Below are 15610 nucleotides of genomic sequence, written 5' to 3' on the forward strand. Positions count from 1 at the left end.
CCGCCTCGGTGTCTTGTTCTCCAAATGGGTATCTCAACCGATGAAGTATTAGACGTGCAGCGTTTTGGTGGAGATTTGCCTGGGAGATGAGAAGCATCATTTCCTCCGGTGAAAACCGCTCAAAGACAGAGTCTGGAATAATCGGAGACCAATTCTTCAGCTCCTTTGAGAGTATATCAAAAGTGATAGAGTGGGAGATATCTTCTTCATCGCCTGTCCTGACTCCAGAAGCCAAAACACAGACTCGATAAAGAAGTGGAATAAGTGACCCACAGAGCCCCGCTTGCTGATTCACCACAGAGGGATCTTGCTCTTGAAGTTGAATCACAGGGATGCGGGCCCGGAATAACGATTGACTTGTGTCCAAAAAAATAAGACACACTAGCTCCCTCGTGTCCAATCCCTGGAGCTTCCCCGCGTAATAGAATGGCCGAATCAGGGTTAACGTATGTCGGCAAATGGTGCTGGCTGATACACCAGATATGAGGCGATGAAAGGTTACCAGGCTAGTCCCTAAAGAGAGAAAGCTGCCTGCGTAATCTGATTTGGTAATCTGCGCATTTCGAAGATCTTTCAAGGCAGACGCGCAGTTAGACAGATCTGCATCGTTGCAGGGCGTCTTATTGGCAATGCTGCGAAGAAACACCCGGGCCACCGCAGCATATGGACTCAGGAGAAGAGTCGGAGCTTCTTGTACACGATAACGGATCATATGGCACATCTCCCGACTCAGGAGAGGGCCAAATGAAAAGAAGTTACATATCTGGATAGATGTATACTCCGTTATTTGCGATATTACCCCCTCTCGGTATAATGTCGACACAAGTGGAAGCTTTTGCATTTCTGGGCCATCATCTTCATGAGTTTCATCTGTCGAAGACGAAGTAGTAGACGCTTCAGATACCAATTTGGGTTCGCAGTTTCCGGTCTTGGCTGCATCAAAGGCCAAAGAACAGGGGCTGAACACCCTTGGCTTGCGACCTCGTTTCCCGCGGGGCCGAGCATAAGTGCAGGAATGACCCAGACGATAGCAGCGATAGCAGGCTCGTGCAGTTCCCGATAAACAGCGCGCTTTGACAGAGTGACATCGGTCACAGGCCGGTGTGGGTGGCATTTTCTAGAGGTATGGTGAACGAGAGCATCCACCGAGTAAGCTGAAGGGAGAAGAAGGTGGAGCGCCCTAGAATGGCGTGATGGGTGCAAGCGAGTCAACGGCTGCCCCAGAGGCTAGATTGTGTCCATACTGGCTTTCAAATGTAAAGTGTTTCGGACTCGCAACTCGAACCTCTCATGCTTCTTACACAATAATCGATTGTCAAATTTGGAGCCCATGCGATTCGCGTGTTGGGAAATGCGGAGTGCGCAACGAGACACAAACCTAAAAGGCCACGGGGAAATGGCCAACCAATAAGAAGCCAGAATGGGACGGCGAATTTAAAAGCTCCTCCTTTAACTTTGATATTGTCTTATCTATCGTGGCTCATCGCCTGGATGGCAGCCGACTGGTCCTTGCCCCCGCCTCTCTCCTCACTGGTTAGCCGAGGCATACTGCCCTCTTGGCTTCGGGTCGCCTATTTTCAAGATGTAACTGGATCGTGACACGCCACGAGGAAGGATAATGACCAATACATACTACCTCTCATTGGTCACCTCGGCTGCGAATCGAGATAGCCTGCAGCTCATATAAGTTATCGAGCAATCTCTCAGATCCTTGCCTTTGCACTTCACTACTCAACCTTGCGCTTCGCCCCTCGCATCACAACCAACTAGCTACTGTACAACTGTACTTCGAGAATGGGTTCCGTGAATCAAGGACTACCGTGGGAGAAGAGAGTGGCTGCGAAGCGGCAAGCTTGCGCGGACAAGATCCCAGCAGCATGGAGAATCCCCGATAACTTCCTGGACAACTTCCAGACCCCCTTGGCAGAGAAGAAGAATAATCTTATTGAAGCCGAAGCGGTTCGAAAATCAGGAATCTTGACTGAACAAGAACTGCGAATTACAGAGAACTACACTGTCGCCGAGCTTCTCTCTGCATTGGCAGATGGTACTTTGACATCGGCCGAAGTAACGCTTGCTTATTCCAAGCGTGCGGCTGTTGCTCAGCAGTTGGTTAGTATTCATTAAGCCCATACACTGTACCTTTTTTGGTATGACCTCAGGCTTATATTTATGAAGGTGAACTGTCTCACGGAGATTATGTTTGAAGAGGCCAAGGAGCGCGCTCAATATCTGGATACTCTTCGGGCGCAAGGTCAACTGGTGGGGCCACTCCATGGCCTTCCAGTTAGTATCAAGGATAATTTCCACAAGAAGGGTACTGAGGCGACAATTGGAATGGTATCTTTCTTGGATGAAGTTTCGCAGGAAAACTCCCCTTTGGTTGATATTCTCCTCAAGCTGGGGGCCGTCATTTATGTCAAAACCAATGTGCCCCAGACAATGATGGTGAGGCAGCATCCAAGCCCCTGTCCTGAGGCTTTTTACTGAATACTAGCTCACTATAGACCTCCGACTCTGATAACAATGTCTTTGGAAGAACTCTGAACCCCTGGAATACCTCATTGGGGCCAGGCGGTTCGAGTGGAGGCGAGGGTGCTTTAATCGCTCTCCGAGGCTCCCCACTGGGAGTGGGAACTGACATTGGTGGTAAGATAAGCCAAACAGCAACATTCTAACTTTCAATATTGAGCTAATTACCTGATTCAAGGCTCGGTCCGAATTCCGGCTTTATGCTGCGGAACATATGGCTTCCGGCCCAGCGCTGCGAGAATACCTAACGGAGGAATGCGGGCGTGCACAACGAGTGGGATGAAGTTTCTTCTATCTTGTGCAGGTCCGCTGTCCCTGGATCTGGATGGTATTGAGACATTCTTCAAGTCCGTTTTTGGTGCTCAGCCAGCTTTGTACGACTCCACTATCCTCGACATTCCATGGCGGCAAGTATCCGCAAAGCCAATCTTGAGAATCGGCATCTTTCCCGAGAGCCCTGCATTCCCTCTGCACCCACCTGTCAGGAGAGTTTTAGCCGAGGCGGCCCGCTTGCTAGAGGCTGAAGGTCACAAGCTAATTCCCCTTGACGTTGAGGAATGTCAAATTTTGCGGGCGAATGAGATCGCCTGGAATATCTTCAGCCTCGACCAAGGTGCCCTGGGCCATATTCGGTCATCTGGGGAGCCCCCAGTTCCATCTCTAGTTCATGTTGGCAAGGTAGTTGAGAAGTTGAAGAGCTCGACTCATTTGACTTTGCCGGACTTGAGCGAGATGGATCGCATGGAAAAGCTGGCTTATCTCAATACACTCCGTGCGGAGCTGCGCGAAGTATACCGGAAAATGTGGGTGCGACATGACCTGGATGTCTGCATTGCACCTTCAGCTCAAAATACTGCAGTGGCGCATGACATGTTTGCCATTGCGCCATATACCACCATCTTCAATTGCCTGGATGTATGTTGCAACTTGTTTCAAACCCCACCATGCAATACAGTGCTAACCCAAGAGCAGTATCCATCCTGTGTCATTCCATTCGGAAAGGTAGGTGGATCGGATGCCAACGAAGCTTTCGAGCTGAAAGAGGATCAAACTGCACCGCAATGTGAGTGTCCAAGCTGAAGCGTTTCTGTGTGTCTGTTGCTAATATCTCGAACTTGACAGACAATTTCGAGCAACTTGAAGGCGCGCCATGTTCCATCCAAGTATTTACCACCACCCTGCGGGATGAAGAATGCTTGCAAATGACCAAGCAAATTGACCAATGCCTGAAAGGCACAGCCTAGGCTCAATCATGATTTGTGACTTTTTACTGGAACACAATTCTCTTAATTCTAGGACGGTCTTATTGGCCTTCATGGCGAGCTAGCCATGCTCGCGTCAGTTTTGACATTGATACGTTGGCAGTGTTACATGCTACATGTGTTCTACACAGGCGAACGTGGAACTTTCTGTACATAAGTTTCATTTCAATTCCATCATGATTCCTCTTCACACCAATCCAAGCACATACGACCATAGGGTGTGGAGAACAGGGCTTCCCGTCCGCTCAGCCGTACTTAAGCCACACGCCGGCCAGTTAGTAGTATGGTGGGTGACCACATGCGAATCCTGGCTGTTGTATGTTTTTACCTTTTTGTTGCCAATCATGATGAATATGAAATCAAACTGGGCTTTCGAGAGGACTATCGAGAGTCTTAAGATCCGCAACCAGCACTTTCTCAGGCGGCGGCAGGTCATGCGGTTGTCGAGGCGGAAGCTTCTTGGCGGTTGGAACAGCATCCAAGAGGCTTTTAGACAGAGCAAAGATCTCGTCAATCTCTTCAAGACTGCGCCCAGCAGTTTCCGGGAACAAATAGAAAATCGCAGGGACCATCGCAGCATTGAAGACCGCAAAGAAAAGAAAGTATCGCTGACCCATATGATTGAATGCGATTGGGGTGACATTGGCCACCAAAATGCTGATTGCCCATGATATACTGATGCTCATGCTGCTGATGGTTGCTCGTAGGTTCGCGGGTGCGATCTCGGAGGCGTAGAGATATGGAATTCCACCAAACCCGATGATGTAGCTGAAATGGAAGAGGAATATGAAGAAGACAGCACCATGTGCTGCCATGATATTGCCAGTCTGGGAGCCTAGGACTGCGATCAGGGCAAGACATATGGCGTTCCCGGTCGCGCTAGCCATCAATAGTGGTCGACGACCCAGACCTTCAATGGTGAGCACGCAGACAACGCCGCCGATGGGGCCAATCAATTGATAGACCGCTGCCAGGAGTCTGGACGTGGTTTCGTCGAGTTGAAGATTATTCTCGAAGATTGCGGTCGCTAAAAGATGTCGAAATTAGCTGAAGTCATTTGAAAGTAAGACCGTAAATCTGCGAGTAACTAGACTTACTGTAGTACGTGGTCACCGTAGCTCCTGTCAATTGCAAGAATGTCATAGCTGTCATGGCGAGGAAAGCTCGATGAGATGTTCGTTGAGGACCCATGGAAAACAGCTGTGCAAGAGTCTTTTGGCTTCCTGCTAGATTGAAAGATGCCTGCATTTCCTCAATGCGTGTTTCAATAACTCTATCATCGAGAGCTTTGTCCTCCAACATCGCCAAGGTTTCTTGAGCTTCGGAAATTCTCCCTCGAAGAATAAGCCAGCGAGGCGACTCGGGGAGGAAAATTATAAACGTGAAAACAGCGATCGAAAGTACGATAGGGAATGCGGCAGGCAAGCGCCAGGCCATGCTCTCATCCTTGAACGATAGGCCAAAGTCCAAGAATAAAGCCAGGGCACACCCAAGACCACTGAAGATGCCCTTCGTGGCAACATGTGCACCGCGCTTCATGGTAGGGGATATTTCAGATTGCCAGAGAGGAATCGTGGCTAGTAGGGCACCAGTTCCGATACCAGTGAACAGACGTGAAACAATCAGTTGGACCAGAGAATAAGCACTCGCATTGAGAACGGCGCCTATGACCTGAACGACTGCTCCTGACATGATCACCCGCCGGCGTCCCAGCATGTCTCCCAGCCATATACAACCGAAAGTGCCGATAAAACCTCCAATCGCGTAGACTGCCACAACAGTACCCTGGATGGTAGAAGCAAGGTTCCTATTCGGAGCATCGGGAACGTCGATTTCGCGAAATTGTCTCTCGAAGCTTCCCAGGCTCAAAACACCACCGAGTGATGCTGCATTGTATCCGACGGACAGAATGCCGGGCATCAACACCGCGATAATGGTCACAACATTGAGGCGAGTGCCACGAAGGCCAAAGAAGCGTGTCATGAGGCACACCTGGAACTTTGGAATGAGGATCGGCACCTCCACGAGTTGAAGAGCGATTGATCAACGCGATCTACTCTAATAGCCTGAACGAGTTGTACAACGGCATTATTGAAGCTAAGATGGCCAGAGATATATAGTTCACACTCGTGGGAAATCGCTCCCCTCCCTAATCTTCAGTTTTTCGGAAGTCGGCTTCCTCTCGTTACCACTTTCGCATTCCATTCTTTGAAATGCCGTGCATAAAATTCCTAGTGAAACCCGCGAATCCGGGGCCGTCCCATTCGCCACAAGGGTCGAGCCGAGGGATTCTAGGCCATCTGCAAGGAACTAGATTCTGATGGCCCATCTATGGAGGTAATGTCCCTCTCCAATTCTTGCGAGGTGTTTGGAAAAAGGCGCAAAGACGGGGGCACCATCTTGCTGTTGACTGTCAGCTGAAACCAGATTCGATCAATTGGAATCAAAAACTCCAATCCTCGTGGACCAAAAAACAAGGAAAGAGGGAACTCGAGAATGTCACTCACTATTGGAGCATGATAGCACTTGAGCTCATCAACACGATCATATGATTTATTTGGAAGGGGCCTCTTGCCTGGAGAAATCATCCTAGTCAGATCAAATGCTTCACAACACAAGAAAATAACTTATAGGTTACATTGTATATATGGGGTATTCTTGTACTACCTACATTTGTTCCCTGGGCATCAACTCCGGTATCGTCCTGTTACTATCAAGCTCCGTCGGGACAGAGCTTCTTTCGGACATAACATGCGACTGTGGAGAGCGGACAAGTCCTTCCTGGACTGGAATAGAGGAGGCGATCATTGCCCGGCTTAATTTATTTGCTCTCCTTCTCTCCCATAGCGCCCAGAGTATCGACCCGATGGCAATGACGCCTAACGGAACACCCAGTCCCACCCCGATTGTAGTGTCATGTGAATTGCTGGTGGACGCCGGAGCAGGAATTGACGAGTTCGATGAATTGGATGACAATGACGAGTCTGGCGTGACTAGATTTGCGAGAGCGGCGCGCCCGGTGAGAACTTGGGCATCAGCCAGCAGGAAGCTGTCCGTGTCGTCCCGGCAGACCGTGTCACTTCCATTGGCGACGGGGGTGCCGCAACAATACCTGGAGCTGCCATTGATGGTTTGCAGAGTCACTATTGCGGAGCCTTCATTGCTATTTACAGTCCCTGGTTCAGCAACGTATTAGTATATTGGTACTCACAGAAAAGACCAGATGACAATTGCAGAGCGGGGGTACTTGACTTACGGCAACGACCTGGGCATCCCGTTCCCCATTTTTGGGCTGTACAGCCGCCCCGGGCCAAGGAGAATGGTTGATTGACATCGAGACAATACCCATTGGAGAGGCAGATGTTGTTCACTCCGCAACAAGCAGTGGTCGTCTTGGCCGTGCAGGGCACAAGGTTCTTTGCCTCAGTGCCATCGGGATAGTAACATGTTCGATTGTCCGTCATACTGAATCTCACCAAGGGAAAGATACGGGGAGGTAGACAGGAAGTAAAATCACAACATCGTGGCTAGATTACTTGGGGATCGCCAGCGGGATCCCCTCGGCTCAAATATTACCAGGGGAATTGTTGTCACACTACTTGGCAGTTTCGCACTAAGACAGACAGGCGCCGTGAGAGCGCCGCTGAGAGCGCCCAGAGGTTGCCAAGGAACTGATGCATTAGCAGACTGCACAGACTCCAGAGGGTAAGACTAGCACAGGACCGGGCCCAGTCCATGAGAGATAGGCTGTGTTGATTAAGGCCCTGGTGTCAAATCGACGACTCATGGCAGGTATTGGGGGTGCTTTTTTGTGGGGGCCAAACCGTGCCGATTGTGAGTGGATGCATACTAAGGTCGATTTGGGGGCGATGTTGCGATAATCTGCGCGCCAATGACGAGGGGATTCTGACAGTCGGTATTCTTGTTTCATGATTCGACCCCCAAAATCTCAAGGCCCCCAAAGATCCTGGTCCCTAAGCCCGCATGCCAACTCCAAAGACCCCGAAGAAGCACCAGCCCCGTTGTACAAGATTTCCAACAATGTGAAGTTGACGATGTTGTCTTATTAGACTCGTATCGGTGGATAGGGCTATGAAATCAGTAACAGCGATTCTCATACTCAATTCAGCCATTGAGTAGATCTATCAGGGATTTTCACGACTAGCCAGAGTGCAGCGCCTCCGTTTTAGCGATTTGAAGATAGTAGGGATTCAAACAAGTGCTATGCGATCTACTTTAAGCCCGCGATAGCCCACATTGTACACGACGTCTCATCGGGGTGCATTTACACCAAGATATCAAAGCCCCTGAACAATATACGGGAGAATATAAAGTCCAATGAGTCCCCGTCGTCATTATCAACTTTACCCAAGCTTTCGACAGTCGGGAATCGGAATCCGCCACTACCGTGGACCCGATCCCCGCTAACCCAATCTCGTATTGCACAACCACATGAACTCGACTCTTGTGACTACAAGATCAATCCCACCTACGAATAAGAGCAGATCCCCAATATCACCTATGCTTACATTGGCTCAATCTCAAGCCAGTGGAGACTAAAACCCGGGAAATTAGAGTAGACCCCACCGCACTCCTTCAAATGCTATCATTAACGGTCTAGCACTTCCTCGGGAACCAGAGGAAGGTAACGCCTAGTGGCACACCTTCAAACTCGTGCATACTCAAGGCCAGCGGAGATATGCAAACCCCGGTAATGTGCTGCATGATACCTGAAGAGCGATGTTTTTAAGTCCGGGAATATCCAAGTCCCTAGGTAGCCTGGCCACTCTTTGCAGGGTATAAAACGAGTACGGTGACCAGCAGAAAGGACCAGAAAACTTGACAAAGCACCACTCTTCCCATTCTCACATAAGAGTATCTCTTCCTGCTTATCAATATCAACCCTCATCATGTCCACTCCATCAGGCAAACATCTAGCCGCCATCGTCCCCCAACACGGTGGCCCACTAACCGTCGTCGAACGCACCACCCCAACGTGCGGCCCAAATCAACTCCTAATCGAAGTCCACGCCATCGCCTTCAACCCCGTGGACATCTACCAACGAGACATAGGCATCTTCATCGAAGAATACCCTGCCGTCGTCGGCTCAGACATAGCCGGCATCATCGTCCAGACAGGCAGCGACATGAGTCCCAACATCCCGAAACCTGGCACTAGAGTGACCGCCCTAGCAAGCTCATTCTATCACAATGGTAACCCGAACTACGGCGCGATGCAAAAATACGTGCTCGTGGGCGAAGATACCGTTGCCATCCTGCCGGACTCGTTTTCGTTCGTGGAGGGCTGTGTTTTCCCCTTGGCGGCGCTTACGGTATGGAATGGTTTGCTTTGGGCGGGTATTGCTCGAGAGCCGATTTCCCCGGCGGAGAGGAAAGGTGTACTTGTGTGGGGGGCTTCGAGTAGTATGGGGGCGCTTGCTGTGCAGGGGGCGAGGAATATGGGATATACTGTTTACGCTACGGCGAGTTCGCAGCATCATGAGTATATCAAGACTCTGGGTGCGGCACGTGTCTTTGATTATAAGGCAGAGGATGTTGCGTCCAAGATCCTCAACGCTGCGAAGGAAGATGGTATCGCCTTTCGCATTGCGTATCATGCTACGGGGGCGCAGCAGTTCTCCGCTGATGTTATTAGCAAGCTGGCAGTCGGTCATCAAGGCAAGTTAGCAATTGCGCCGATTGTGGATAAGAGCTTGATTGTCCCGGAGAATGTCGAATCTGCTTTTGTGCAAGCACCGGATGAGCCCGAGGCGCGAGAGGAGAGGTTGCACTGGATCTTTGGGACCTGGTTGCAAGAAGGTCTTGCGGCTAAGCAGCTGGTGGCGAGCCCGAAGATCAAGGTCATCGAAGGGGGTTTGGAGTCTGCCAACAAAGCCTTGGATGAGTTGAAGGCGGGAGTAAGCTGCACGAAGCTCGTGATTGAGATCTAACGTGTATGACCTTGGGGCTGGAGGATCCTTGGAATGCCCGTGACATGTAGCTGTTAGTTAATTCTGTTGATTCTTGGTTTGGGCTTCTCGCACGACACGCTGTACCAGGTATTCAAAAGATCTTTCTAAATGTCTTTTGAACCACCATTTTATTTTTACTGGAAGGATGAATATTCTGGTTAATGATCTTCAACATCGTTTATTGGAAAATCCCAAACGAGATAGTAAGACGTATATATAGGAGGTAGCCACGACACTGATCCCGTTCCAAGAGAAAGATCAAAAGTAAATAGAGTAGGAAATATGTTGGCCCACGAACATGGGCCAAATAATCAAAGGGACGTGAAATCGCTCGTTCGTATGCGTGAGGTATCTTCAATCCAATTATGCATGCATCATTAGAAGTATAGAAAAAGAAGAACAAGTTAGAAAAGGAAGAGCAAGTGTGTGCAGCAAAAAAGCACAGCACTCCAAAGGTGCTTAATGCACATAGGACATAAGATAAACGAGTCCTACCATAAAAAAGTGGGAAAATCCCAGCGAAAGAGCAACGGAAAATAAGAGCAGAGGAACATAAGAAACAATCATGGCTATATGGGGGTATCCAATGGAAAAGACAGGTAGTCGAGACATATGGAAAGAAAGGAAAGAGATTGCTGGGAAAGTTCGACTGATATCAACATAGCCCTACACAAGGATATATATGGCTTAGTATCACCCGGTTGGGGTATCACGATAGCTCATTGAGAATTTGGCGCAAAGTCCACCGAATCACCAGGTGGTTGTACATCGGCGTCTACTCCTGGGGTAGTCTCTGGACTCGTGGGTGAGTCGGCAGTGTCACCGCTACCACTACCCCATGAATCTTCGCGCATAATCTCATCGGCATTGGGTAAATGGGGCCGCTTTGGGCGGTTTTTAGACTTGGTGGAAGTCCGAGACAGTGATGGTGATCCAGGGTCCGGTTTTGACATGGCTTCGTTGTGATTGCCTGTCTGCATCGGACTAGCCGCGGTGTCAAAGTTGGGGGATGCGGAACGGGGAGAGTCCTGGAATCCACGCCATTTGCGCCAGCCATCGAAGTCGATCAGGGCCTGCATGCAGCCCCATTCGGTCACCTTCTGGGACAACCATGGGAATCCGACAGGCTATTTGAGGGCGGAAAATGTGAGCAAAATGTGAATCAAGACGGTGAGCAGGGAAGAGGGCTTGTTTACCTTGGTCAAGAAATCATTACATCCGGCAGCCAGTGCCTCATGACGATCACTTTGCAGACTGCTAGCAGTCAAGGCAACGATAATCACCGGACTTCGGAACAGAGACAGGTCTGAGAGCGTGTCATCCTCACTCACGGACCGATGCAGGCCCGGCCGTTCCTCCAATGAAGCGGCACTCGAAGCACTGGAACGCCCCGAGGCTCTCTTAGGAAAGACACCAATTCCATTGAGTCGCTCAAGACGGCGAATCTCTTTGGTCGCGTCCAATCCGTTCATGACTGGCAATTGGATATCCATCAGAACCAAATGGAATCCGCCTTGCCTCCACTTTCGTACGGCTTCCTCGCCATTGGCCGCACATTTCCATCGTACGCTCAATCGCTTCATGAACGCCTCCAAAAGCTTTTGATTGATAATGTTATCTTCGACAATGAGGACGTTGATTGGAGGCACGGTGCCCTCAATTAGACCACCGAATACTGCGCCAGGCGACGCAGCACCCTTGGACTTCCGAAGAGTGCGTGGAGAAGCCACTGGGGCTGGAGGAGTGTGTGATTTCACCTGCGGAGACTCGACGACCGGGGCGGGCGGTGTTGGCTGTGTTGGTACGGTGGGAGGCGGTTGTGAGTGGGGAGAAATGCCGGTTTCTTGACATGATCAGTTAGTGGAATGTGGCTTGTTCAATTGTCCAATAAACCATACCTGTCAATGTGGGCGTTTGACCGAGCATTGTCGGCGAATTCGTCGTGTGCCGTGCGAGAGGTGGCCGACGATGGTGTCTTGCTGCGCGAGTTCCAGGTGAGGGCAACGCTGGCGCAACACCAGTTGTAAGAATAGATATAGATGGGGCATTGGCAGCACCTGAACTCGATGGGTGAGCGGGAGGTGTATGGCCATTCGGATTCACGGGCATGAGTGGGAAGTAGTCGCCATGCTCGCCAGGTTCCGAGTGATGATGGAGGTAAACTGGATGACGAGGTGATGGCTTAGGGGTTCGGCGTGTTGGCGCTTCAATCAACAAGGCCTCCTCCACTGTTTGTCCCCCTGGGAAGTATAAGTCGAGCACGGTGGATAGAACCTCCTCGGGGCTCAACAGTCGCTCTGGCGTTTGTTGTCTATTTGAACCTTCTCGAGCTGGAATTCGGATAACAATATCTGGAGAATCAAAAGTTCGACCCAGCGAGTTGGCGTATTTCGTGATCACCTGGTCGCGCAATTCATCCACCACGGCATCTTCCAAGCAAGGCACCAGGGTAGCTGAGCCACCCGGCCTCTTGACCCAGATCCGACGCTGGACCATCTCAGCAACAGCTACGGGGACGCGACTGCTGCCCTGGTCACCCGGAGATGAAAAGAGACTTTGTTCCAACAATCCTTTGATCAAATGCTGTTGTGAGGCGGGAAGAAGAGACTGCCGACGTATGGCAATGCTAGGGCGCTTACTCCCCGAGGGAGGAAAAGCGTTTGAGGAAGGTCTGCGTGGGTCTACGGTCTTTTCGATGACAGGCTCTAGCGTAGGCGCCAATTGATACTCGGCTAAAGTTGGACCACCAGCCTTGACTGGCGCGGAGTAGCAGGTATCGTCGGATTGCTGCGGAGTCGCTAGTGGGGTCTCGAAGGGGGAAGGCGACTCTTCGGAGATGGGAGTGTGCAAAGGAGAGAAATTCGGTTCCGGTGGTGGTGGGGTGGAGGACGACTGTTCTGATGCGTGGCGATGCTGATACTGATCGGTTGGTTGCGCTGAACGAGTGGATGGCTGGGGATCGGTCCGGGGCCTGTGCTTGTGGTTCTGCCCCTCGCGGTGAATAGAGTCAGGGCCTGGACCGATGTCGTCAGAATACTGATCAGCAGCCGAAGAGACGACGCTATATTGGGATTTCTCGCTGGCGGAGTCGAAGGGATGCGGAGCGCAAGAGGAGCGAGAGGTTGAGTTTGGGTGGGCACGCGGGTCCGCCCCGTTGCCCGTTTTTGGAACGGCCGGTGTTGATGATCGACGCAGCAGCTTGGCCTTGAGCAGACGCGACAAACGTCTCTCTGGCATTGTGACTGCTGCCAAGGGCCTCACAAAGCTTGAGGCATAGTCTTTTGAGGGGGAAGCTGGAGTGATGCTAGAGTGAGAGGGACAGACAGGGGGTGCACGTTGGTCCGAGATGGGTCTTGAGTTTCGGCCTAGCTCCCGTAGTAATAACAGCTCCGTTCAGCTGGTACAAAGCTGGGCAATGCTGAAGCCATACACCACGCCGAGCTTGTCCAGTCTCCCGGTCGGATTGAGATGAAAGGAGAAGCAAATTCTGGATATATAGTAATTGATGGTTGCCAGACAAAGACGAGGTTTCCAGCACCGTGCCGATCTCCCGGTAGTTAGGCGAAGAGAGCTTTGGAGGATCTCACACTAAGGCCGAAACAACCACGCTGCATGTAGTATCAAGTCTTACTAACGGCTTCGTAATTGAGGACCATTTCTTCGCCATAGTTTCATAAACAAGCCTAATTACGCATATATTAGGCCGAGGAGACCATACCTGTTCAAAACAAATTATAGTGAACAAGTTGAATTGGGTATAGCAAAAGGTACCACTCGGAATGACAATCAAGTTTCTACCACCCTTCCAACTTCCTGTTTCTCAACATCCCCATCCTGGTCAACAACACCAGTCTGGGTCTCTGTTGATTCTTGGGTATTGTTGCTCGTCAAGCCCAGGAGATCATCTATACTCCTTCCACTTTCTTTCGCCTCCTTGCGAAGCTTACGGTACCGGAAACGCCAGATGATATGGCTGATGTAGATGCCTGATTCGAGAACCACCCTAGTTTTCCAACAAATTAGGATTGCCATTCAAGCTCACCGAATGTTAGTATCGTGACTTACACCAAAATATACATTATTCCACCAAGAATATCGAAAGATCCTTGGGCAGCTAGACATTCGTTAGCTCTATGTAGCTTTCATCTGGGACAGGAACAAGGAAACATACCCAAGGCAAATAGTGAAAAGAGCCCGCCGAGCGTGTCAATGGCAAGGAAGACCCAGTATGTTACATGTTAGTCCAGGTAGTAGTAGGCTATAGTCGATACATAGAAGACCAACTTACTGAATCCGATGACACGGCCATCCCTCTTCCACAACTCAAAGTAAGGTGGAATTAAACCCGCACTTATTAGAATCGCCCCGAAAACTCCTACCACAAGGTCAGGCCAGGTTATACCCTTGTTATATGGAATCTATTGGAATTGTCAGTGATTTTGCCCAAGAACAAGAACAAGAACCCAAAGGGAAAAACATTACCCGCAAGGTCAGGATGAGGAGAGCTTCAAGACCGCCAAATAACAGGACAACCGCAGAGCAAAGCAAGATAGCTTTCGAGCGGCTATAGTTACTGTTGTGTGTTAGTACTGAGTCCACTGTGAAAGTTTCATCAGAATCTTACTAGTTATAGTATAGAATCTGGCCCCAGCCAACGAGGGAAAAGAATCCAAAGATCTGCGGCTGGATTTGCAGAGGAATATTGACTTGCTGTCTTATAGTCAGTAACAATGTCTCTCTCAACCCATCATATCATCTTCAATCAATCAATTCTTGCTAGTAGATGGGTATAACTGACCTGCAAAATGAGATAAGCCCCCATCGGGACAGAGCCTATGTACAGTCAGTAAGCAAGTTCAACTCAATCCGGAAGCAACTCTCATCAGTTAACTTACAACTCGCCCATAATAGCATCATCGCTGCGGGGAATCCATCGGTCTTTTTGCGGCGATAGTTATACCAGATCTGAGGAATCAACTGAATGCACCACAGCACCGTTCCAATGGTGCCCAGCACATTGGAGGCTACCGTCACGTTTCCATCTGACATTATGAGAGTGGTGATATCATCTGCGGATAAACGAGGTTGTGGTAGTTGAGTATGTCCAGGAAGTCAGTCGTTTAGGAATGATGATCGCTCGAAGCCTGCGAGCACTATCACAATTGGGAGAGCGATTCAACACAGTGAGACCTCTAACATTCGCCAATACAAAGGAGGGCGATATATCAACAAGCCTTGCGCTGGCAATCAATACCCTTTCACCTGAGATTGAGCTGAGAACAATACTCCAGTCTTGGGTAGGTAGCAGTAATCCAAATTGAGATCTTATCGTCTTCGATTCTCGAGAGACCGAGCTTTGTGACCAGCATGAAAATACGGAGAAAGAAGAAAAAGGAAAGAAGCAGCGAACGACCGGGGAATTAAACCCAAAAGAAACCAAAGATAATCTAGCGGTGATGAGCAAATCGAGCCCCAACTCTAGCGCCACCAACCAAAACCGAACCCAACCCACGAACAGTCTAACTAACTACAGTAACCACCTACCCCGAGTCCCGTACTAAAGTGACCGAACTACCTGCTCTAGCTCGCACCTCAAGTGAGCAACCGTCAATCTATAGTAGAACCTCTCCTTTCCCGAAGGGCAAATGTGCAAGATCCAGACCGACAAACCCCCCAAACGAACCAAGCAGAGAACCAAAGACCCCTACACGCGCCGGGTACCCTCCACTCACGCAACTCCCACCGATGAAATCACGTCCCGACGATCCAAGATCTCACGCCGAACCCGTTTTTGCCGGGTCCCCTCCCCGGCTGCGGGACTAGCACCAGATAGGTCAATATCTG

At 50.1% G+C, this 15610-nt stretch overlaps 6 protein-coding genes across 6 annotated transcripts; 2 read left to right on the plus strand and 4 right to left on the minus strand.

Annotated features, from left to right (window-relative positions):
• Nucleotides 1–1794: 1794 nt before the first annotated feature.
• On the plus strand, nucleotides 1795–3776 carry N7473_003757 (Amidase; the record flags this gene model as incomplete). Its single annotated transcript, XM_057149697.1, has 6 exons — nucleotides 1795–2112; nucleotides 2179–2448; nucleotides 2508–2649; nucleotides 2711–3447; nucleotides 3505–3595; nucleotides 3655–3776. The coding sequence occupies 6 exons, from the start codon at nucleotides 1795–1797 to the stop codon at nucleotides 3774–3776; spliced, it is 1680 nt and encodes a 559-aa protein (XP_057013351.1).
• Nucleotides 3777–4153: 377 nt separating this feature from the next.
• N7473_003758 (uncharacterized protein) lies at nucleotides 4154–5777 on the minus strand (the record flags this gene model as incomplete). The annotated part of the gene is made up of 2 exons (XM_057149698.1): nucleotides 4154–4821; nucleotides 4892–5777. The coding sequence occupies 2 exons, from the start codon at nucleotides 5775–5777 to the stop codon at nucleotides 4154–4156; spliced, it is 1554 nt and encodes a 517-aa protein (XP_057013352.1).
• Nucleotides 5778–6461: 684 nt separating this feature from the next.
• N7473_003759 (uncharacterized protein) lies at nucleotides 6462–7398 on the minus strand (the record flags this gene model as incomplete). Its single annotated transcript, XM_057149699.1, has 2 exons — nucleotides 7051–7398; nucleotides 6462–6970 (listed from the first exon to the last, which is right to left on the minus strand). The coding sequence occupies exons 1-2, from the start codon at nucleotides 7256–7258 to the stop codon at nucleotides 6462–6464; spliced, it is 717 nt and encodes a 238-aa protein (XP_057013353.1). The 5' UTR covers nucleotides 7259–7398.
• A 1306-nt stretch (nucleotides 7399–8704) lies between these two features.
• On the plus strand, nucleotides 8705–9745 carry N7473_003760 (zinc-binding alcohol dehydrogenase family protein; the record flags this gene model as incomplete). The annotated part of the gene is made up of 1 exon (XM_057149700.1): nucleotides 8705–9745. The coding sequence occupies one exon, from the start codon at nucleotides 8705–8707 to the stop codon at nucleotides 9743–9745; it is 1041 nt and encodes a 346-aa protein (XP_057013354.1).
• Nucleotides 9746–10485: 740 nt separating this feature from the next.
• On the minus strand, nucleotides 10486–13003 carry N7473_003761 (response regulator; the record flags this gene model as incomplete). The annotated part of the gene is made up of 3 exons (XM_057149701.1): nucleotides 10486–10893; nucleotides 10963–11609; nucleotides 11665–13003. The coding sequence occupies 3 exons, from the start codon at nucleotides 13001–13003 to the stop codon at nucleotides 10486–10488; spliced, it is 2394 nt and encodes a 797-aa protein (XP_057013355.1).
• Nucleotides 13004–13552: 549 nt separating this feature from the next.
• Nucleotides 13553–14815, minus strand: N7473_003762 (PQ-loop repeat-containing protein; the record flags this gene model as incomplete). Its single annotated transcript, XM_057149702.1, has 7 exons — nucleotides 13553–13769; nucleotides 13832–13880; nucleotides 14055–14184; nucleotides 14249–14339; nucleotides 14391–14476; nucleotides 14565–14599; nucleotides 14662–14815. 7 exons carry the CDS (start codon nucleotides 14813–14815, stop codon nucleotides 13553–13555), a joined length of 762 nt encoding a protein of 253 aa, XP_057013356.1.
• Nucleotides 14816–15610: the final 795 nt, after the last annotated feature.

The sequence above is a fragment of the Penicillium subrubescens genome (assembly GCF_028828155.1).
Source record: "Penicillium subrubescens strain IBT 31985 chromosome Unknown utg000002l_segment0_segment0, whole genome shotgun sequence".
Lineage (NCBI taxonomy): Eukaryota > Fungi > Ascomycota > Eurotiomycetes > Eurotiales > Aspergillaceae > Penicillium > Penicillium subrubescens.